The 24159-nt window shown below is 40.0% G+C and overlaps 1 protein-coding gene across 1 annotated transcript in view; it reads right to left on the bottom strand.

The window, feature by feature from the left end:
* sdcbp (syndecan binding protein (syntenin)) overlaps nucleotides 1–23925 on the bottom strand; it is a 48452-nt gene extending 24527 nt beyond the window's left edge. The window contains exons 1-4 of the mRNA XM_028803558.2: nucleotides 23723–23925; nucleotides 5318–5368; nucleotides 4401–4475; nucleotides 372–468 (exon numbers count right to left, since the gene is read on the bottom strand). Of these exons, the coding sequence (XP_028659391.1) occupies nucleotides 372–468; nucleotides 4401–4451 (148 nt within the window). The 5' untranslated portion in view covers nucleotides 4452–4475; nucleotides 5318–5368; nucleotides 23723–23925. The remainder of the gene's footprint in view (nucleotides 1–371; nucleotides 469–4400; nucleotides 4476–5317; nucleotides 5369–23722) is intronic.
* Between the last annotated feature and the right edge of the window lie 234 nt (nucleotides 23926–24159).

The following is a 24159-nucleotide window of genomic DNA, read 5'->3' as shown; positions in this document are numbered from 1 at the left end:
AAAATTACTTTAAAATAATTCTGATAATAACAGGTTTTGCCAATCATAATACCAGATAAAAAAAGCAATGAAATACATTATTTTTTGCTCAATGTGATAATTACAGAATGTTAAATTTAAACATTGTTTTTAATAGGCCTACTATATATTTGATGAGGAAATAAAAAATAAAGGAATACATAAAATATTCAATTCTTTTAACACTCTGCAACATGGCCAATGGAAAAGAATTCTGAAATCAAATGCTATACTTCTTCCAAGCATTTAGAAAAGACTCATACATAGATCCCAATATTTACCTATGAATACTTCACTGTTTTGTAAAGAAAGCAAACCATAACATTTCAATCTATTTGAGGAAATAATCATACTTGATTTGTCTTCAACAACTGCTTCAACATTCTCCAAACATGATGGCTCTGGTAGTACATTTGTCAGAGGAGGGTTTGGCTCATAAGCAGATTGGGCCTAGATGACAAAAAGAAAAAAACAATACAGTGGAACCTCAGTTCACGACCATAATTCGTTCCAAAACTCTGGTTGTAAATTGATTTGGTCATGAACCGAAGCAATTTCCCCCATAGGATTGTATGTAAATACAATTAATCTGTTCCAGACCATACGAACTGTATGTAAATATATATCTTTTTTAAGTTTTTAAGCACAAATATAGTTAATTAAACCATAGAATGCACAGCGTAATAGTAAACTAAATGTAAAAACATTGAATAACACTGAGAAAACCTTGAACAACAGAGAAAACTAACACTGCCATAGTTCGCGCTATAGCGCTACTAACCGCTGGCTAAAAACACTTTTTTTTTTAATGAGTTTTAACCACAGGGGAAAAAAAAAGAACATTTGAAAAAATCAGTAATTTAATAAACCACCAAGAAAAAACATTGCAACAATGCATTCTACGAACCGATCGCTGTAAACAGAAGTGAAAACAAAATCAAGCCCAGTGCATTCTTCAACTGCCTTCCTACCTTATGCGTCCAGCTCTCTCTCGCGCTGCCTGTGTGTGTGCGCGTCTCTCTCTCTGGCGCTGCCTGTGTATCTGCGTCTCTCTCTCTCTCTCTCTGGCGCTGCCTGTGTGTCTGTGTGTCTCTCTCTCTGGCGCTGCCTGTGTGTCTGCGTGTCTCTCTCTCTCTGGCGCTGCCTGTGTGTCTGCGTCTCTCTCTCTCTCTGGCGCTGCCTGTGTGTCTGCGTCTCTCTCTCTCTCTCTCTGGCGCTGCCCGTGTGTGTGCGTCTGTCTCTCTCTACGCGCTGTCTGTGTGTCTGCGTCTCTCTCTCTACGCGCTGCCTGTGTGTCTGCGTCTCTCTCTCTACGCGCTGCCTGTGTGTCTGCGTCTCTCTCTACGCGCTGCCTGTGTGTCTGCGTCTCTCTCTACGCGCTGCCTGTGTGTCTGCGTCTCTCTCTACGCGCTGCCTGTGTGTCTGCGTCTCTCTCTACGCGCTGCCTGTGTGTCTGCGTCTCTCTCTACGCGCTGCCTGTGTGTCTGCGTCTCTCTCTACGCGCTGCCTGTGTGTCTGCGTCTCTCTCTACGCGCTGCCTGTGTGTCTGCGTCTCTCTCTACGCGCTGCCTGTGTGTCTGCGTCTCTCTCTACGCGCTGCCTGTGTGTCTGCGTCTCTCTCTACGCGCTGCCTGTGTGTCTGCATCTCTCTCTACGCGCTGCCTGTGTGTCTGCGTCTCTCTCTACGCGCTGCCTGTGTGTCTGCGTCTCTCTCTACGCGCTGCCTGTGTGTCTGCGTCTCTCTCTACGCGCTGCCTGTGTGTCTGCGTCTCTCTCTACGCGCTGCCTGTGAGTCTGCGTCTCTCTCTACGCGCTGCCTGTGAGTCTGCGTCTCTCTACAGGGTGCCTGTGAGTCTGCGTCTCTCTACAGGGTGCCTGTGTGTCTGCGTCTCTCTCTACGCGCTGCCTCTGTGTCTGCGTCTCTCTCTCGCGCTGCCTCTGTGTGTGTGTGTGTGTGTGTCACGCGCTCTCTCGCTCTCTCTCTCTTGCTCGCTGCACAGGCTGCACGAGACGTTCGTGAACCAAGGTTCCACTGTATAACCATATTTACATTTAAAACAGCAAACTCTCAAGTAGTGTTATGTAAAAAATATATGATGAGAATGAAAAAAACTTCCAAGTTAAAAAAAAATACAGTACATACAGAAACATATACATAATAAGCATAGCTGCTTCTACAACATATTAGTGATTTTACTGTTATACCCTAACAGCTACAATAAATTATGGAAATAAAAATTTATATAACATGAATTTAATGTGGTCAAGTTCCAAATGGGGATTGCTTACAAAGGAATTAGCCTCTCACTATAGCAACAGACAACAATGCAGTCACACTAAAACAGGACTCATAAACTCAGTTCCTATATTTACTTGAACCCTTTTTGTAAGTTTAGGGTCACTTCTTTTGTTAATTCAGTGTAATAATGTAGTGAGTTTTTTTGACAGGGAACTATTTCTAAAGTTTTAGAAGTTTTCATATATTTGCTTTTTTTCTTAATCAACTTCTCATTAAGAGTAATGTAAAAATAACAAGATAACCAAAAACTATCACGCTAACTTGCTATTAGACCAGTGTGTGTATAACCAAAAAACATATGCTGAAATAAAATTAGGGGAAGCAGATGAAATCAGTCCTAAACAGCATGTTTCATTTTACCACATCAGGACAACTCTATACTGTAGATAGAAGACATCCATCCATCCATCCATTTTCCAACCCGCTGAATCCGAACACAGGGTCTGCTGGAGCCAATCCCAGCCAACACAGGGCACAAGGCAGGACGCCAACCCATCGCAGGACACACACACACACACACAAACTAAGCACACACTAGGGCCAATTTAGGATTACCAATCCACCTAACCTGCATGTCTTTGGACTGTGGAAGGAAACCCACGCAAACACGGGGAGAACAAGCAAACTCCATGCAGGGAGGACCCAGGAAGCGAACCCGGGTCTCCATACTGTGAGGCAGCAGCGCCACCGTGCCGCCCTCAGAGAAAACATTGTGGATAAAGAAGTTGAGATTGTTTTGAGTTCCATTTCTGCGCTTTGAATCTTCTGTTTTTACCGGCTTATGCAGGGTGAAAAGTGAGCTGTCGTGTTAACCAGCCCTCAACAGGTCACCTGAGCAAAGGAAAATAGGCTGCCTAGAGCTTACACCATATTGTACATAAAATATTCAATGAGAATTAAGAAAGCCACCAAGCAACAAGAGTTTTTGAAAATTTACCATGGTCATTTTAACATAAACATAAACCATTAAAAAGAAAGTGGCTCATGAAAGGAACTACAGTATCTTCCAGTGTCTAAATTAAGTACTAAATTCAAAGTCAATAAATCATATAAGCAGAACAGAATTAATGAAAATTTAAAAAAGTAAGAGAGACGTTTTTGGGTGTAATGGTGGTTACAATAATAAAATGGCCTATAAACAACATTCAAGTTTCTAAACAAAACTGAGATGCCAGTAATTACTTTTTATAACCAGCAGCTATTACTTTTCTCTTGGTATTTAAAAGTAATTGAGCCTACATTTAACCACAAACAATTTCTCAGTTTTACACTAAAAATATCAAGAAAACATTACAATGTAAAGTCAGATCAGATTTAATCCAAAAACAAAAATCCTAAGAGGTACCAATTGTACCCAAGGTGTTGTACTTTACACATCCTCATTGTTAAATTTCTGTTTTTCCATTCTTCACTCTTCCATAATCCAAGCTATCATTTCTAACATTCCAGTTATGGATGTAAAGGTATATAGTTAGTTTTCAACCTTGACCAGTACCGGTTTCCTTACATTTCAGTATATCCCAAATTAAAATATCCTTTAATCGAACCTGGGGCGGTGTCTTGGCAGTTGTGTCTGGGGTTTAGGGCTCCGATTTGCCCCATAGTGGCCACAACAAGATTTCGAAATGCATCCCCCTTATTTGAATTTCACCACAATTTGAGAAATTAATTAACAAATACAATATAGTAAAAACAGGTGGACTGAAAAAAGTATAAACATTTTTCACGAGTGGAGTGAGCATTGGCATTAGCACAAACACCTGTGTCAAGCTACTAGTCTAGTCATTGTATGCATGGAGTATACACTGTACTCATGGGCATTTTCTCCAGGTATTCTAGTTTCATCCATATCTAAAAGATGTGCATGTAAGATTAAACACTGATGCTAAATTGACCTGGTATTAAGTTGAAAAACAGTGCCCTTCACAGGAATGGCATACCATTCATGATTAGTTTCCCAGCTTGTACTCTGAAAACCAATAAATGAAAAATGAAGAAATGAATTTGTTCAACATTTACTTTAGAAAATGAATATGAAAGAAATTATTTAAAATTTATACCATAAAAATATTTTTCTTCTTACCTGAATGAATTTATCCACTTTTAAATCTTCCAGTGATGGATACAATGACATTTTTGACAAACCTTTCTTCAAAACCTTTATGCAAAAATGTTACAAGATATATTATTAATTTAACTATAAACTAGAAATTGCAAGAATGTTACAGATCATAACTCTATAATATTGGAGCTTCAAGCAGTGTAGAAACACGTGGAAGAACACAAAAATATAATCCGGAAGGTATAAAGGTCCATAAATAAAACAAGGCCCAGTTGATATGAGTTGGCAGAGTTATTGGAAAAAAGGCTAGGATGCACAGCACCAATGAAAACCTGAAAGGATAAAAATGTATGGGCTGAGTTACTGACATGACCTGACCCATGCACATCAACAGTGAAAGGAACACACAAGTAAACAAGAAACAGAACCTGAAATTTATAACTATCAGTGTCAGATCATTTGTGAATCTTTTTAACAATGTAACATTAAATCAGACCTGTTTATTTTAAACTCTGGGTTGTGAGTCAAAGCTTAGTCATTTGCCACTTTAGAAGCTAGTAGTTTTAGATATTTATTTAAATCTATAGAATATCTCAGGTTTAAAAGTTGCCACTCATATTACAGAATAGTTACCTTTGCAAACTTCTGTTTATATAGAAATAAACCAATCAGACAAGGAACGACACTTAACAAGAAGGATATATTACATTTCAATCTGAAATTGTTAAACATAAAAGACCAACAGTACAAGCGCCAGTGACTTTATCAAATAGGCTACTTTCCTTGCATAAATATATCTGTTTGAATGTTACCAAAGACCTCCAGACAAATGTAACAAAGGAATTAAAGAATGATATTCAATAGTGCAACAAAAAATAGTAAAGATATACAAAAGATAACATAATAATAAATATGTTACTTCTAAACAATGCACCCACCTGTCTTTAGAAGATGTTCTGTTCCAAGTCCTACTAAATGGGAGACTAGACCTAGTAAAACAAAAATTTTGTCATTAGTACAAGTTATACAGAAAGTAGATGTATTGAAGATGTGAAAGATTACATTAAGAATCACCTTTTACACAGAATACACATTTAGTTAGACACATGAATACTGATGATGATTATGGGGATATTACAAACAATTATGATTAAACATTACAAACCCTATATTAATACAATTAAAAACAAAATGACAATGCATTAGTGTATTGTGTTGTTATATTTATCATTCACTTAATAAAGCAGACGCTTTTACAAAAGACAATATACAATAATCATAAAGCAAATCATGTCACCTGCAGAAATTCCCATGTAGACCTGCACTTTGGGTGTATTGATAAGGGGATGAGAAAGTATAGGAGTCAAGTAGCAGAGTTTGTTTCTTGGTGTAAAGAGAATTGTCTGCATCTTAACATCAGCAAAACCAAGGAACTGGTTATTGACAATCGCCGCACCATGAACCCTCTATGTCCTGTCACTATTCAAGGAACAAAAGTACTGGTAGACCACTCCTACAGGTACTCGGGGGTCCACATTAATGATACGCTGGACTGGTCTCGGAACATAGAGTAACTATATATGAAAGGAAAGAGCAAGATCTGTTTCCTTAGAAGACTGCACTCCACTAATGTAGGAAGTGACATCTTTCACATCTTCTATAACACTGTAATGGCCAGTACAATTTTCTATGCTGTGATGTGCTGGGCTGGTAATATCACTTCAAGAGAGGCCCACTGAATCAACAGGCAAATGAAAAGGGCAAGCTCACTTAAAGGACACACTCTGGACCCACTAGAGGTAGTATCAAAGGAGAGAATAAAAACAAAAACTGAGTGCCATTATAAACAATGCTGCATATCTTCTCTCTGACACACTAACACTGTGGACTTTTAGCCAACAAATTATTCAGCAGAAGTGCGTCAACAAACACTACTGGGGATCCTTTGTACCAGTAGCAATACATAATAATAAATAATAATAATACATTTTATTTGAAGCGCCTTTCAAAAAACTCAAGGTCACTGTACAATCAGGTTAAAAAATAAACATTCAATAACTAGAAAATTTAAAATCCAAATAAAACATCAGATAAAACAGCAATAACAGTTACAATGAATAAGCAATTTTGAACAGATAAGATGAACATTATACATCTGCATAATGCCTCACTGTGATAGTGACAGATAAGTCTTTCATTTTATTTTCTTGCTTTATTGTCATTCAGATGTGTGTGTATATTTATTATTTATCTGCCTATTTATGTATGTATTTATTTAAAGAGCTTCTGTAAAAAAACTAATTTTCCCCTGGGGACAAATTAAAGGTCTATCTGTCTATCTATTTACATGTTTGACAACAGTGGAAAGTTAACCAAATAAATTACCCTTGAGTAGTTCAAATACTGCAGTAGTGTATTTAGCAAAGAAACTAGATGAGAAATTATTAATTTAGGAGTTCAGGGAGTCAAACTACAGATCTTGGTCCACCATTATGGCAGTCAAATCTTTCTCGTATGGACTGGCATATTAAGCCTGCTCTGTAAACTTGTAGTTGTATGGATTTGTTCAAAAAACATGCAGCTAAGATTACATTCAGCTCAACAAAGGTTGTTTTTTTCCTGTTCACCTAGTGCTTCCAAAATTTGGCTGGGATTTAACAGTCTCTATTGTACTCCCAATAAAATGCTTTGTTATTTGCGTCATGCATTCTTAACCAATGTTAGACATCCTTCCTAAGGTTACCCTTAACTAGTTACGATCTGCTGTCATATTCATGTTGTAGAAGTCAGTTTAAAAGTAACAGCTGGCATTCGCTTTATTTACTAATTTTTTTTAACACTTTTATCATGTCACCTCTTTAATCTTTGTTTCATTAAACTGTAAAGTTTAAACTCTAATTGTTTTTATTTCTCATATTCTGCAGTCTGTGAAAAAGGGTTCCGTTGTATTATTGTGATCGTTTTATAATATGATGGCAAAATGCAAAACATTCCACAAGTGTGTTATTCAGTTTAAGCATAACCTTTCTTCACTTGTATTTGCTATAAACCCAGCCTTCTAGTAGAGACATAAAGAAACCAACCTTTAGTTTGGGAAAATAAAGAAAAAAAGAAAGTAAAATAATTTTCCTTACATCTGAGGAAAAGGATGCAAGGTTAAGAGACTTGATGAATTAGAAGAGAAAATTTAGACATGTATATACTAAGATTGAGAAGCCCAGTCACTCAGGTGGCCGTGACAGGAATTTAGTAGAGAAAGTGAAGCACAAAAGGGACAGAATGCACTATGTTGGCAGCAGAAATGCAGAGGAGTTGGGAAGGTCATGTATCAGTTACAGGCATTTCTAGTAGTCCAGAGTTGATACAACAAGGGCCTGACCAAGAACTTGAGTGTCAGAGACAGTAATAATATACCTTCATGGATGTTAGGGGGCAGCCTTAAATTCTGTTTCTCTGACAGACGTTTTCCAAAACACTTAACCTTCTCTTCCTTTCCACTATTTAATATATTAAAAATAACCATTACTCTGCGGTGGGTTGGTGCCCTGCCCGGGATTAGTTACTGCCTTACGCCCTGTGTTGGCTGGGATTGGCTCCAGCAGACCCCCATGACCTTGTGTTCAGATTCAGCAGGTTGGAAAATGGATGGATGGATGGATGGATGACTATTACTTCTAGTGCACAAGTGCCAATAAAAACAGACAAAAGGTCAAATGTATCTGTGCTTTAGACAGGTAGCAAATAAAAAAAGTAGTAGGTGTTAAATACAGTCAGTGAAATATAAAACAAACAACCTAAATTACCTTTCAGCTAGTATCAGTAAGTAAATGGGAACCTCAGAACAAAAACACCACTAAACTATGACTAAATTTGCTCCTATATCTGCCTACATGTCCTCTTTCCATTTAGACCTGATGGTTGGGGAATTTAAAGACAGTAAAAAAAAAGAAACAAAAAAACAACCCTCAAGTGAAACTAAAGAATAAAAGGAGTGTAAGAGCCATATGTTAGTTAGTCAGGTTATGTTAAATTGATAGAAGTATTTTCTTAGTTATGTTAACATAAGTGCATAGTTAATGGGAGGTTCTATTATATCCCCCACAAGTTAAATTGTAAATTGAATGCTCTCATTATTTCCTGTCCTTCGCACTACAGACTAGTTCCAGTTTTATGATCTGCCTTTCAGTTGGTAAGGCAAGGAAGGCAAGCAGTTTCAAACCGTACATACAGAATGTACTGAATGTACCAAGTAAAGCCTCAGTAAGTTTGCTATTGAGAAATAACACAATCTTCAAGTATAGAAAGTAACTGAAGTTTCACATGAGAAAGCTCACATTGTAGTGAAATATAGAAGAAACTTTTTTGCCTTTTATTCTGCATGTGTAATAATTTTTTTCCTTTTCAAATTTTCACTAAACCTTTTTAAAATGAAATTTATTGTACCGAGAAATTTCTTTTGTTAAATATTTGACTCATGCTGGATCCTAAACTGTCAACTCATGAACTGCTCGATTTTGGGAACCTGGGAAAGACACAGCTACAAAGTGAGTTTACATCCAGCTTTTGTTCAAGTTTTGAATGATGGGCTGAATCAGCTATTAAATTGTTTAAAAGATGATTTCTAGAACACAGTCTGTAGCACATCAATAATACATAATCTGGTTAATAATGCCACATTATTTCTAGGCTGGAACCAAACTTTAATAAAGTATATTCTTATTATACTTATGCAATAAACTTGCATTGCCCCAAAGATGGTCATCTTAGAACCATAAATCAACTTAACCTGCACATATCTGGGATTTAAAAGGAAAACAAAACAAATAGTTTAACGTATATTCCACCTTTCACCATACGAACACCACAAATTCACAAAATGGTTGGATCAGTAAATTATTGTTTCAAAAAGCAAAAGACACTACAGCCCTCAAAAATAACTTGGTAATTACATATTGGTTTTATTTGAATGGTTAAAGATAAATTCACTCACTAGAAATAAAATCCTTTCTTGGAAGCAAAAGCTAATACTACATGTTATAGTTTAGTACACTAAACGAAAATAACTAGACCTCTCCATCTGGTTTTCGAATCCTGATCCTGGTCATGGTGAGTTAGTACCCATACCCTGAAAAGGAAGCTGGTCCATCACAGGACTAAACCCACATTCATTAAGACTCATATGCTCACACCAGGCCAATTTATGATGGACAGTTAATATAATGTTTTTTCAGAAATGGGGAGAATGTGCAAACTTCTCCCTGAATACAGCCTAGCTTACTATTAAACTGGAGTCTACAGCCTTTGAGGTTTCAAATAATATATCTGTTATTGATTAATTTGTACTGAGTTATTTCAGTTAAGGATGACAAAAGCTTTTGAGTTATTGCAGTTATCCTTACTAGAGAGAAGCAATGTGTTGTATGTTGAATAGCCCATACAAGTAGGAATTAAACTGTACTCTGTACACATGACAATAATGACCATACAAATAAGATGTCCTATAAATTAAAAATCCTTATGGAAGCACTACAATTTCTAAATAAATAAACAAGATGCTAGATATTCTGAAAAGACCATGTTGATTATTGAACTGTTTGAAAAAATGACAATAATAAAAACCAAACGTATAAGAAAAAATAAGCCTTTCACAAATCAATGTCCTTTGTAAAACTACAAAACACAAATGCAACTGAAAGCATGTGCCCAAAAATGAAAATAACTGTGAAAGGCATTACATGAAGTGAGCCACATAAGGGGACATAACTCAATCAAATAATCCATCTATATTAATCAAAGTTATGGGGATATTGGAGTTTAACTTTGCAAAGTCAGGAGCCAAGCCAGTACATGACACCAGTCCGCTGTAAAGCACACCAAAGACACATTTTGAGTCACCAATTAACCTAACAACAACATTCCATAGAAGAAAACCTCATCAGCACAAGAACGTGTATACTAAAGTGAACAGAAATTAAACCGGGTTCAAAAGTCTTCAAGGCACCATTGCTACCCTGTCTGCAAACATGATACTTTCCATGCAGATGACAGAGTAACACTGCACGCATTTACTTCATTAACATTAACTTCTGCATTAAAAGGAAACCGCATAGTGCTAAACTTGGCATAAACAATTACCCACAAACTATTAGCTTTTATCTACTGTGACAGATTGGGGGCACGGTCGTCCCCTTGAACCCTCAGACGCCAGACACCAGATAAAAAGTCCAATAAATTATTTTATTTGGACAATAATGTGCATCAAGCACCTTCCACTCCACAATACTCAAAAAATAATAAAATAATAACTACAATAATCAATCCTCCACTCCCAGACGCGTTGTCACCCTTCCATCCGACTCAGCTCGCCCGTCTGGGATCTCCCACAGTCCTTTATAGTCCTTGACCCGGAAGTGCTTCTGATCCCTCAGTCCATGTGATTATCCAGCACTTCCGGGTCAGGTGAAAACTCTTCTTCTTCATCCCGGAAGTACGTCATTTCTTCTGTCGCTGTGACTAGGACGTACTTCCGGGTTATTGTGCACATAAAAATCCTTATGCCTCCCTGCAGCATCCTCTGGCAGCCCCCATGGTATCCAGCAGGGCTGGGAAGGAAAACTCCAATGTCCATGATTCCCTGAACATTTTGACCCTGTTTCATCCCCTCTAATTTCTAACTATAATATATAGTCAAAAAAGCCATGCATGCCTTGCTATGTATGTGCTAATCATAAGCATTTAAAATCATCATATTCTTCAGGATGTTCTAATGTTCTGACATTACCTGATCACTAAATATTTCAGCACATTTATTTAACAGCTAGTACTATTACATTAAGACAATGTAAGTAAATGCCAAGAGTTTAGAGCCAGCAAGCACAGAAATACCAATGGGCAGAGACAATATTTGCAAGGGCAGAGTACCGCATATACTCAAATATAAGCCGAGTTTTTCAGCACCCACAATGTGCTGAAAAACGTCACCCTCGGCTTATATTCGAGTCAGGTCCCACTTCCCCCAAGTATACAAACAAGCCAGTTTCCCTTTCGGTTTGTACGCGGCGATGATTTCCGCATGTGTTCAGTCTCTCCCTGTGCATTTCTTGTGCAGCAAGCGAGAGAGAGTGAGACACACACACACGCGCGCGCATGCGAGAGAGAGACACACACGCGTGCGCGAAAAACAAAAACATTTAACTTACTGATGCCTCAATTAATGTAAGGTAATTTTATTGGTATTTATTTTGATTTTTGAAACTTACCAGTAGCTGCTGCATTTCCTACCCTAGGCTTATACTCGAGTCAATAAGTTTTTCCAGTTTTTGTTGGTAAAATTAGGTACCTCGGCTTATATTCGGGTCGGCTTATACTCGAGTATATACGGTAATCATGTTCAATAGAAACAATATACCAATTCATTCCATTTTTGAATGTGTAAATTAACAAGAGAATGAGAATAACAGAAAGTTTAGGTAAAGTTTTGAAGGTTCAATCTGAGCAAATGTGTTGCAATTCTATTCAGCAAGAGTACTTTCTCTGAAAAGTATTTGTGTTATTACTAATAATAGTACAATTTATTATTATTATTTTTTTAATAGTAACAGTTGTCTAGTTATAGTAGCTGATATCTATATTACTAAACGACAGTTTAATTTATGCACGGACGGCGGACAAACCGCATGCGCACTGCGCCTCAGAGTCAAACCCAGCGGCTTCCAAGAGTCAGTAGGTGGCGCCCAAACAACACAACCTGTGAACTAAACCTGCTCTAATCCACTGTGCCAGCGGTCTGTGTGGCATATTTGAATCACATAACGGAAATTCAGTATTAAAAGTAAGAGTTGTACCTAACGACACAGCCACAGAGAAACAAAAAACGAGACCGCATGGATAAAAACAATAAACGGAGGCTCCTACAACGCGCTTCAGAAACACCAGAAACTAGCCCGTATGGATAAAAACAATGAACGAAGGCACCTACAACGCGCCTCTGAAACAGCACAAGCAAAGGAGTCACGGCTCCAAAAACAAAGAGCTCAACGATTAGAAATACAAAACCGAGCCCATATGGATAAAAACAATGAACAAAGGCACCTACAACGCGCTTTGATTTGTAATACAAAACCGAGCCCGTAGTTCCCAAAGTCAGTGTGTTGCGCCCAAACACCACAACCTGTAAACTACACCTGCTCTAATCCACTGTGCCAGCAGTCAGTGTGTGTAAGTTGGAGTATGCTTCCTAACAGTAAACGAGTTCTACCTAGCGACACAGCCACAGAACAACAAAGATGAGACCGCATGGATAAAAACAATACACGGAGGCTCCTACGACGCGCTTCAGACACACCAGAAGCAAAGACGTCACAGCTCCACAAGGAAAGAGCTCAACTAACGGAAATACAAAACGAGCCCGTATGGATAAACACAATGAACGAACGCACCCACAACGCGCTTCTGACACAGCAGAGGCAAAGGAGTCACGGCTCCAAATGTAAGGAGCTCAACGATTAGTAATAAAAACACGAGCCCGTATGGCTACGACCTGTAAACGAGCCCATATGGATAACAACACTTTACCATGGCTACGACCTGTGAACTAAACCTGAGGTAAAGCGTGCACGCAAGGTTGTACAGCCGCCCGAATGCGACCGCCCACACCATCGCATATACCACGTTCGTTTAGTAATGTAGCCCTCCATGCCCGGATCCGCCGCCATGGTCACTTCAGCACACAAATCCGCCGCCGTCAGCAAACGACTTCTCGCTGACGACACAGCCATAGAATAACAAAAAAGGGACTGCATGGAACAGAAAGTGATTGCCATTCTTGGATTTGCGATTCTTTCGAGAATCGCGGGCTTGCTGGTTTTAACACGAATATACAACAAGATCCATGTTGACTTAAAGACACAGTCTTGGGCTATTGATATTAAGCTGGTTCTATGTGTGAATGTGTTATTTTGTTATGTGCGTTGCAATTAACTGGAGTCCCAACCAGGGCAGTTTGCTGCCTTCTCCTGTTGGACTTGAACTACACACCAGCACCTTGCAATTAAAAAAAATGAAGTCTGAAATTAACGAGTCTGAAAAATTGATAGATGAACAACTGAGCTCTGAATTCAACAGGACAGATTACTTCCATATTTAGAAGACAAGAAAATGTGATGTGGCCCAGGGAACTATTACATAAGTAGATTAGAACATTTGCTTTTGTTCACAAAGTGGCAAACCAGAGTTAGCTATGTGCATTAAATCCAATCCCATATTATTATTAGGATAAGGGAATGCCTCATATACCCATTTTCCTATATACAGCTGAGAGCTTTTTAGGAGATGTTTGTACTCTTTCTGTTCATATTGGTTTTCTCTAGTAATTTAAATTCGCTATTATTTTTTGTGGTGTATAATTTTCCCTCATGGAAAATTCTGGCAATGAACTCAGTGTTGCCTTGATGAGCTATCTGTGACTTTTTCATTGAAAAATGGTTCTGAAAATTGACAGATGTTTGGAAGATGTATCTCAAAAACACTATCAACCTGCCAAAGTCCATTTTCCCAAAGATTGATTAAAAGGATTTTGCAGCATGAAGTGGCTATCATCCACTTAGCGATACTGCGCTTCAGTGTTCTGCCAAACTTGAGATCAGCCTCATCATACAAAATCTATTCAAAGGACAGTTAGGTTTACTTTCATCACTACACAGTGTAGTATTTCTTAATTAGTTTTCTTTGATAGATATACTGTATGTTAGAATTTGTACACAGATTATAATGCAATGCTAAGTATTTGAATATTTGCTCTTTGCTCTTATATTTATCAATTTCTATCAATGAAAACATCATCTGCTTTCACTTTTCATAAGTCAGGGTTGAGGTGATACAGTATTTCCAAGCAGCATCAGATATATGTTGGGAACCAAATCTGGCTGGAGTGGCAGTCCATCTCAGAGCACTAATAGAGGACTATTTTAGAGTCTCCATTTAACCTATCACATGCACCTCTTTAATGTGGGGTAAAAAACAGTTGGAGAAAAATCTAACTCCACACACACAGCAACCAGGACTGAATTTGAACATAGAATCCTGCAGCTGTGAGGCGCCCTACTAACTGTATATCTGCTGTGAGAAAACAGCCCGGACAGAAACAGACGGGCACCGGCAGTTCTAAAGAACACACACATTTATTCCACAATGTCCAAAACACAAGTCTCGCACACACACAGTGCACCCTTTAATTCCAAGGCCTCTCAATGGTCCTCCTTGGGCCGCCTTTCCTCCTCATTCCCGAGTGTTGCCTTCTTCCACCCAACTCCGGCTCTCTGATAGTAGGAAGGTGGTCCCCTTTTATCCCCACACGGATGTGATCCAGGTGCCCCCAATGAACTTCCTGTTGTGGTGGAAGTGCCGCATGAGCACCGAAAGCACTCCGGGTGACCCTGGAAATCCTTCCACCAGCACTTCCTGGTATGGCGGAAGTGCTGGTTTCCAGGGCTCTAGGATCCTCCGGGTACCCCCTTGCGGTGGCCACGGGCCCCAGTAGGGTTGAGCTTCCAAGCTCGGTTCCCATGGCCCCCATACTAACCAAAGTGGCAGCCCTCTCGTGGTCCGGGGGAGGTATAGTCTCTCTCCCGGTCCTTCCAGGCATCCCGCCCACACTGGGCAAGGAATAATATTGATAAAGGAAAATGTAATAAGGTACATTAAGAATGTTCAGGTTCAGGCTTTAATTTCAGCTGGTCCTAACACTTTACCTGTTTAACTGTTCTTAAATTTATGTTTTTAGAAAGATGTATGTGTAATTTACTTTTATAAGAAATTAAGAAATATAAGAAATTAAGAAAAAGACTTTTTTTCAGGGTTTTTTCTCAGGGTTGGTAGCAAGATCCTGCCCCAAGTGGAGGAGTTCAAGTATCTCGGGGTCTTGTTCACGAGTGAGGGAAGAATAGAGCGTGAGATCGACAAGCGGATCGGTGCAGCATCCGCAGTAGTGTGGGCTCTGCATCGGTCTGTCGTGGTGAAAAAGGAGCTGAGCCGCAAGGCGAAGCTCTCAATTTACCAGTCGATCTATGTTACTACCCTCACCTATGGTCATGAGCTATGGGTAGTGACCGAAAGAATGAGATCGCGAATACAAGCGGCTGAATGAGTTTCCTCCGCAGGGTGTCTGGGCTTTCTCTTAAAGATAGGGTGAGAAGCTCAGTCATCTGGGAGGGGCTCAGAGTAGAGCCGCTGCTCCTCCGCATCGAGAGGAGTCAGATGAGGTGGCTTGGGCATCTGATCAGGATGCCTCCTGGACGCCTCCCTGGTGAGGTGCTCCGGGCACGTCTAACCGGGAGGAGGCCCCGGGGAAGACCCAGGACACGCTGGAGGGACTATGTCTCTCAGCTGGCCTGAGAACGCCTTGGGATTGCCCCAGAAGAGCTAGAAGAAGTGGCCGGGGAGAGGGAAGTCTGGACATCTCTGCTCAAGCTGCTGCCCCCGGAACCCGACCTCGGATAAGCGGAAGAGGATAGATGGATGGTTGGAAGAAAAAGACTTGCTACAGTGTTGAATACTGACTTTTGATTTATTTTCCTCTCTGAGGAGTTTACTTCCATTACTGTATTTTGCACTGGGGAGTGGAAACGGTTATACAGTAAAACATCTGGATGATACATTTGGACAGCTTAGCTATTAGTTAACCAGCCAAGCTTCAAGGACTGAACCTTTGTCTCACTTCTTATGTTCCTATCCAAATAATCGCGTTTCATGAAGTGCAGGCTTCAATTGGGTGCGGGTGTGCGCAAGTGTACTTCACTTTGGCGATTAGGGGTACTTGGCTGATTGCACACACACATGCAGAGACAGGCAGATCAGTCAGATGTCTCATTCATGCTTCGGAGGTAACAGCTTATCACTCCTGCAGCCAGTCACAAAGGCAAGATATAAAGAAGCCTGAACTGCAGCTACAAAAATAAAAAATGACAGAGAAAGAGACAGACCAAAAGAAAAGGAAAAGGTCAGATGGAGAGATCAGAAGTTGAAAACAAAACAAAAAAAAAAGAAAGGGCAGCATCACAATGGAGCTGGGGTGCTGAAAGATGGAAGGAGGCAGCCAGGAGAGCTCCTCAGAGGTGCATAGGGCTGACGCTCGGGGGGTGGGGAGCATGGGATAAAGGGGTCTACTCAACTGAGCAATTTTTATGGAGTAGCTAGAGTAACCCGATGCTCATAGGGGGCTCCCGAATAACGCTGAGGAGAGGCAGCAGGAAACAAAAATTTGGCATGGAGCGCTGCAGGGACCCGAGTCGGTGAAAAAGTTTTCTAGAGGAACAGAACAAAAAAAAAAAAAAACATACACACAAATACAACACAACCAATGATCCACTAATTGCTCATTACTCCAGTTAATTTTCCCAAATATGTTTCTAGCCAGGCACAATTTCACCTGTACAGTGTCCATTTTAGGACATCCTCCTCCCTCCAAAAAAACTCCATCCTTCCTACTACCTTCGATAAAATATTCCTCCTCCCTGCAAGGAATCCCCAGTCACCCCTCCTCCCTCCTCTCTCCTCCCTCCTCCGTCCGCTCTCAGTTCTCCGATGTCCGTTTTCCGCCATCCACCCTCCTATCTCCGTCATCCGCCTTCAGCTCTCCATCAAACCCCACACTCCCCCCCGCCCCCTCATCGACATTTTCGTTAATGAAGTGACGTAATACTTCAGCTCCACCTTCTTCACAAGTTCATTAACCAAATTATTTGTCAATTATATTTCACAGTAAGAATTTACAGCACGACTCAAACGTGGGAACGTGGTCATTGCTTTCCAAATACTGTACATATTTCCTAATAAGCTCTTCATTTTCTGTAACATAACAAAACCCAAAATGAAGTAAAACACTCAACTTAAATATGGACAGACTATTAAGAAATGACTGTAGCAGCAGATCCAACATTTGCAGTGTGCCATCCTTTGGAATGCATATTATTGTATAACAAGGGGGCTCCGCCCCCTGCTCGCTTCGCTCGCCTACCCCCGGTGTTGGGTAACCCGAAATACATTGATGAATGTATGAGATATATTGGAGTGTAAAGGTGTAGATGACGAACAAAGGAAGTATATTCATTAATCCTAATGAATGTTCACTAATAGTGGACTCATTACAGAATGCGTTGTCAGCTAATTGGCGGAATTGTTTAGCGGCCGTCTGTCGTTCCTTTCTTTGCCATTTATCTATTGACTCTGCTGTTTGAGAGGCGCGTTGTAGGCACCTACGTTCATTAATTGTATTCAGGCGGGCTCGCTTCTGTATGTCCGTTAGTTGAGATGTTTCGTTTTGGAGCTGTGACTCCTTTGGTTGCGTTGTTTAAGAAGTGCGTTGTAGGCGCCTGCGTTCATTTGTTTTATCCAGGCGGGCTCGTTTTTGTAGCCCCGTTAGTCGAGCTCTTTCTTTTTGGAGCCGTGCCTGCTTTGCTTGCGGCATTTCAGACGCGCGCTGTAGGTGCCTGCGTTCATTGATTTTATCCAGGCGGGCTCGTTTTTGTATCTCCGTCAGTTGTGGTCTTTCATTTTGAACCCATGCCTGCTTTACTTCCTCAGTTTCAGACGCGCGTTGTAGGCGTCTATGTACATTGTATTTGTCCATGCGGGCTCGTTTTTGTAGCTCCGTTAGTCGAGCTGTTTGGTTTTGGAGCCGAGACAGTTTTGCTTCCGCGGTTTCAGACGCGCGTTGTAGGCGCCTACGTCTATTGTTTTTATCCATGCGGGCTCGCTTTTGTAGCTCCGTTAGTTAAGTTGGATCGTTTTGGAGCCGTGACCGTGACTCCATTAGTTATCCGTTGTCTACCGTTAGTAATATGGATAATTGCACTTACTGTTAATACGGAGCGTTTTCTGTGGTTGTACTGTTAATAATGCATCACTGTAATGTGATTCACATATGCTATATGGTTTGGACGTGTGAGGATGCCGTACATTTAATACGGAGAGTTCGTTTATTCTTATTACCCGGACCATGCTGTGTAGTGTGGACGTCTAGTTCAGAAACGCGTTGTAGGTGCCTGCGCCTTTCGTACTCTCTTTGTGGACCTTTGCGGACCCCGTAGTGTCTTCCGTTTGACTCTGGGGTGCAGTGCAGAATCCTCTTTTCTGTGTGGCGTAAGTTGAGCTATTTCGTTTTTGAGCCGTGACTCCTTCGTTAGTTGAGCTCTTTCGTTTTTGAACCGTGACTCCTTCGTTCGCGGTGGATCAGACTTCGCTTGCGGTTTATGAGACGCGCGCTGTAGGCGCCTGCGCACTATGTCTCCTGCGTCCATTGCCGTGTACCTGGGTCCATGCCTTCCGGTTTACCATTCTCGGTTAGTAATATGGATTATCAATAAATGCATTGATTTTATATCCCCACAGATAAACCCAGAAAACATTAGCATTTCTGCAGAGATGCATATATCAAGACCAGGAGCAAAAAAATGCAAAAAAAAAAAAAAAAAAATCCACAAACTTGACCTCAGTTTATCAATGGCATATTGACACTGAAAAAACTGCAAAATTCAATTATTCTTTATTAAATCAGTTCAGCTGCAAAAAAGGGAAAACACATCATTAGTTCACATTTTCCAAAAGATTTGTTTTTAGCAACAAGATAGATGCATAATCACATCATTGATGAAACTAAAGATAATAAATAGGAACGCTAGAGAAACATTAAACACATTTGCTCTATGTTATATAGAAAAATATATATTCTGTTTCCAGGGGCCTATCTTTTAACAAATCTAAAATTTGTGAAGAGCAAAATAAAACTAAAAAGTGAACACTAAACTGCACTGCATTTCCACTGAGTGACCTGAACATGATAAATGCTTGGAAAAGCGTAGTTTAAAAATTAGTAGACATACTGACTATTTCAAAAGACGAATATCCAACTCAATAGCTAAATGATATGAATATCACAAAATAAAATTGTACTACAATACACCAGCTTTAATAAGCCAGGTGTTTAGCAATATGCAGGGGCATTAAGGCCAGCAGCTTAATGGAATACATTTTTAAATTAATTCTTCTTAATAGAGTTTTTACTTTGGTACACACTAAAATAGAAACACAATTAACTTTATTCTGTGTCTATTCTCATTCTTTTTTGAAAGTTGAACATTTTGTCCTGGGCTACACACGCAGTCATTGTCTAAGCAGAATTTGTATATTTTCCCCATGCTTGCGTGGACTTTTTAATTTATTTTTTTTATTTTCCTTGGCACTCCTGTTTTAATTCCATGTCCCAAAGATCCATGTACAGTATTAGAGTAAATGATGATTCATACCTGGCCATTGTGTTCAAATGTAAAGGGCCTAGCAATGGACTAGTGATTCTGTAAAGGGCTGGTTCTTGTGTGGTGTCTAATTCTACTAGGACAAGATCTGGCCACCCTCAACCATAAAGTGTATTATGCTGGATTGAGAAATTTTATGTAAAATTTCATTTATTTTGAACAGGTAGATTTAGTATTTCATTTTCATATTGACATACCTTTCAAAACAAATAATCACACCGATTATAAAAATAACCTTTCAGAGTAAAGCTTAAAGTATAAATTACAACAGATTTAGGCACGTTTGATGTCTTTGAATTGTAGTAAACAAAGTAAGAACATTCAAACTCCTCAAAGAAAGCCTTCCAGCAACAAATCAAACCAAGGGCTCAAGTCCTCAGAGGTACAGTATGTGGAGAATTAAGCTAAAATTGAAAAGCCTATTTACACAGGACAGAGTAAATTCAGTAATTACTTGATGGATCAGCCATTAGATATTGCTAGCCAAATTTAAAATTCTATTCAAAGTTTTACTTTATTTTAAAATTGAGAAAGCATTTATATTTTCATATAGAATTGTTAAAAGGTCAAATTAAATAAAAAGGACATTTTTTTAAATCATTATTCAAAACACATATTGATGTTAACCGTTTGTAACTATAATATTACTACTACTACAACATGTCTCAGAAATAACAATACAAAAAATATTTGTTCGGTATATTATATATATACAGTATATATATATGGAAGAGAAGGTCTGTGATATGGTTTGCATATTTGCAGTTGGAGATCCACAAAGGGAGAAAAAACGAATCACGTATCATAAAATAGTTTTATTCCTGAGCTTTCAACCCCTGTCAGGGGTCTTCATCAGAGGATAATGCTTAGACTTACAAGAATCAAAGGCAATATATAGCAACACATTCAGTGGGGGGTGGGTGGAGGTGACTAAGTCCGTATGATCAAAGGGGGGGGGGGTGTATCGTTTAATTAAAGTGCATATGTCCTTCTTAAGTTGGCATATGCTGGGTTTATGTCCAAGTGTTTGTTGATGGCATTTTCATCTGATAGCCAAGACTCGGCCAACTCTCTGGCGCTTTTTGTACTGGCCTTAAATTTTACTTACCCCCTGACAGGGGTTGAAAGCTCAGGAATAAAACTATTTTATGATACGTGATTCGTTTTTTCTCCCTTTGTGGATCTCCAACTGCAAATATATATATATATATATATATATGCTCAAACAAATTAAAGGAACACTTGGAAAACAAATCAGATCTCAATGGGAAAAATAAAATCCTGCTGGATATCTCTACTGATATGGACTGGGTAATACGTTAGGGATGAAAGGATGCCACATCATTTGATGGAAATTAAATTATCAACCTACAGAGGGCTGAATTCAAAGCCACCCCGAAAAATCAAAGTGAAAATATGATGCGGCAGGCTAGTCTATTTCACCAAAATTTCATTGCAGCAACTCCAAATCGTACTCAGTAGTTTGTATGACCCTCATGTGCTTGTATGCATGCCTGATGACGTCGGGGGCATGCTCCAAATGAGACGACAGATAGTGTCCTGGGGGACCTCCTCCCAGATCTGGACCAGGGCATCACTCAGCTCCTGGACAGTCTGAGGTGCAACCTGGCAGCGTCGGATGGACCAAAACAATGTCCCAGAGGTGTTTTATTGGATCTAGGTTAGGTGAACGTGGGGGCCAGTCAATTGTATCAATTCCTTCATCCTCCAGGAACTGCATGCATACTCTTGCCACATGAGGCTGGGCATTGTCGTGCACCAGGAGGAACCCAGGACCCACTACACCAGCATAGGGTCTGACAATGGGTCCAAGGATTTCATCCTAATACCTAATGGCAGTCAAGGTGCCGTTGTCTAGACTGTAAAGGTCTGTGCGTCCCTCCATGGATATGCCTCCCCAGATCATCACTGACCCACCACTAAACCGGTCATGCTGAACGATGTTACAGGCAGCATTACGTTCTCCACGGCTTCTCCGGACCCTTTCTCGTCTGTCACACGTGCTCAGGGTGAACCTGCTCTCATCTGTGAAAAGCATAGGGCACCAGTGGTGGACCTGCCAATTCTGGTATTCTATGGCAAAAGCCACTCAAGTTCCACGGTGCTGGGCAGTGAGCACAGAGCCTACTAGAGGACGTCGGGCCCTCAGGCCACCCTCATGAAGTCTGTTTCTGATTGTTTGGTCAGAGACATTCACACCAGTGGCCTGCTGGAGGTCATTTTGTAGGGCTCTGGCAGTGCTCATCCTGTTCCTCCTTGCCCAAAGGTACAGATGTTGATGGGTTAAGGACCTTCTATGGCCCTGTCCAGCTCTCCTAGAGTAACTACCTGTCTCCTGGAATCTCCTCCATGCCCTTGAGACTCTGCTGGGAGACACAGCAAAACTTCTGGCAATGGCACATATTGATGTGCCATCCTGGAGAAGTTGGACTACCTGTGCAACTTCTGTATGGTCCAGGTATTTCCTCATGCTACCAGTAATGACACTAACCGTAGCCAAATGTAAAACTAGTGACAAAACAGTCAGAAAAGATAAGGAGGGAAAAATGTCAGTGGCCTCCACCTGTTAAACCATTCCTGTTTTTGGGGTTGTCTCATTGTTGCCCCTCTAGTGCACCTGTTGTTAATTTTATTAACACCAAAGCAGCTGAAACGGATTAACAACCCCCTGTGTTACTTAACTGACCAGATCAGTATCCCAGATGTTTCATTGACTTGATGCTATGCTCTGATTAAAAAGTGTTCCTTTATTTTTTATGAGCAGTATATACAGTATATTGTATATATAAACAAAGAGATAGAGAGATTAGATTTATTTAAAGAGCTTATGTAAAAGGCCATATTTCCCCCTAGGGACAAATAACGTTAATTTCATATCATTATTTGTTATACTAAACATGCAAAACATACCTAAAAGTTTGAAAAGAAAGGAAGCTGCTAATAACCGACCAATCATCCACAGTAACCATTAACAAATCACCTAACACCCTAGACCCCCCGATCAGTTTCAAATATGGAGGATGTGCAGTCTAAAAGAAAATTATTTGGCAAATCGGTCAATATTAGCATATTGTACTTCATTTAACAAAATTCCCCAACTGTCCTAATTCCGTTTCTTGACAGACTGCTGTAACTTCTCCTCTCCTTGTAATGAATAGCTCCACTTCATTCTGTTACGGAGGCCTTTTACAGTTGACACAATATTTTGCAATGCATGTCGTACCGCAAGATGAAAAAAATCAACACTTGAGTCATTATTGTGGCGACAAGTACAGAGGCATCCTGTAAGACAGTTAAGTAGCAGTGCGAATATGGCGAGCCTTATCTCAACCAGCCATCTAACAACTAAAGATCAAAAGATAGTTGTAATACTTTCGTATCATGACAGATTTTTAAGCAACTCTGGAAAGTACGCAGTACTTGCTGTCACTTGTATACTGTATCGCATCTACCTATCTCGTCATCGTTCGTTTCATTATGTGGAAGGCCAATCCTTGAAAACATATCCACAGCGGCATCTATTATACATGAGCATCTTACTGATATCGGGTAACAAACTGGAACACCAGAGCTAAGTCTTTTGTTAACAGTTCTGCTTTTTTTTTTAATATTCTCTGTTGTTTGTGCTTTTTTATGAATCTCGGTCAAAATATTCAAAGAAGGGCACTTGAACGTCAGCATAAAGCCAACGTTTCCACACAACAGTTGATGTACTTCACCTGCAACAAAACACATCCTATTGACTGAAAATGACATGCAGTCACAACATTGTACCCCGAGATATTTGCTGCAACTACACATTAAAAACAAAATAAACGAACACACGAAGAACTCACACAAGCCTTTAGCGTGAGAAGAATGATACGATACTCTTTTATCTTTGCGTCTCTTGGGGGGCTGCTTGCGGTCGTGGACTCTTTCCATCTGTCGCGTTTATATTATTTCCGTTGCCTGTTCAATTCTACGCGACGCTATGATGTAGAGAATAGCTGCAAATGCATGCGCTGCACTCACCTTCAAAGAGTGGAAAACGTCTGCACTCTCCTGTTTTCCTGTGGGTTTCTTATTTGGTTTGTCTTTGCCTGTTGTTGTTATTATATTATTTTCACTCTGTATGGTGAAAGCTACCTGACTGCGCCTTTTCTTCCCGGAGGTCTTTCCGGTTTAATAGGAAACTTGCAGCACCAGGAGCGCATGTGCAAGCAGCAACGCGAGCTCCCGGCCGAAGAGCGAAGCTTTCACATTCCTGCCCTAATACGGTGTAAGTGTCCTAATGCCGTCAATACTACCTGGAGCGTGTCCATTCAACATGAAATTCCCTGCAATCGGTGGCATTGCTGGGATTTGATGGGCCCTACGGCAAAACATAAATTATTTCCAAATGTGAAATTAATTTAATAGAAAAAGAAAAATTTGGAATGGTGATACGCTACTTCCATGTACATTTCACA

This window comes from Erpetoichthys calabaricus, chromosome 6, assembly GCF_900747795.2.
Source record: "Erpetoichthys calabaricus chromosome 6, fErpCal1.3, whole genome shotgun sequence".
In the NCBI taxonomy this organism is placed as follows: domain Eukaryota; kingdom Metazoa; phylum Chordata; class Cladistia; order Polypteriformes; family Polypteridae; genus Erpetoichthys; species Erpetoichthys calabaricus.
The sequence above is the reverse complement of the archived record's forward strand: the minus strand, read 5'-3'. Positions and strand labels throughout refer to the sequence as shown.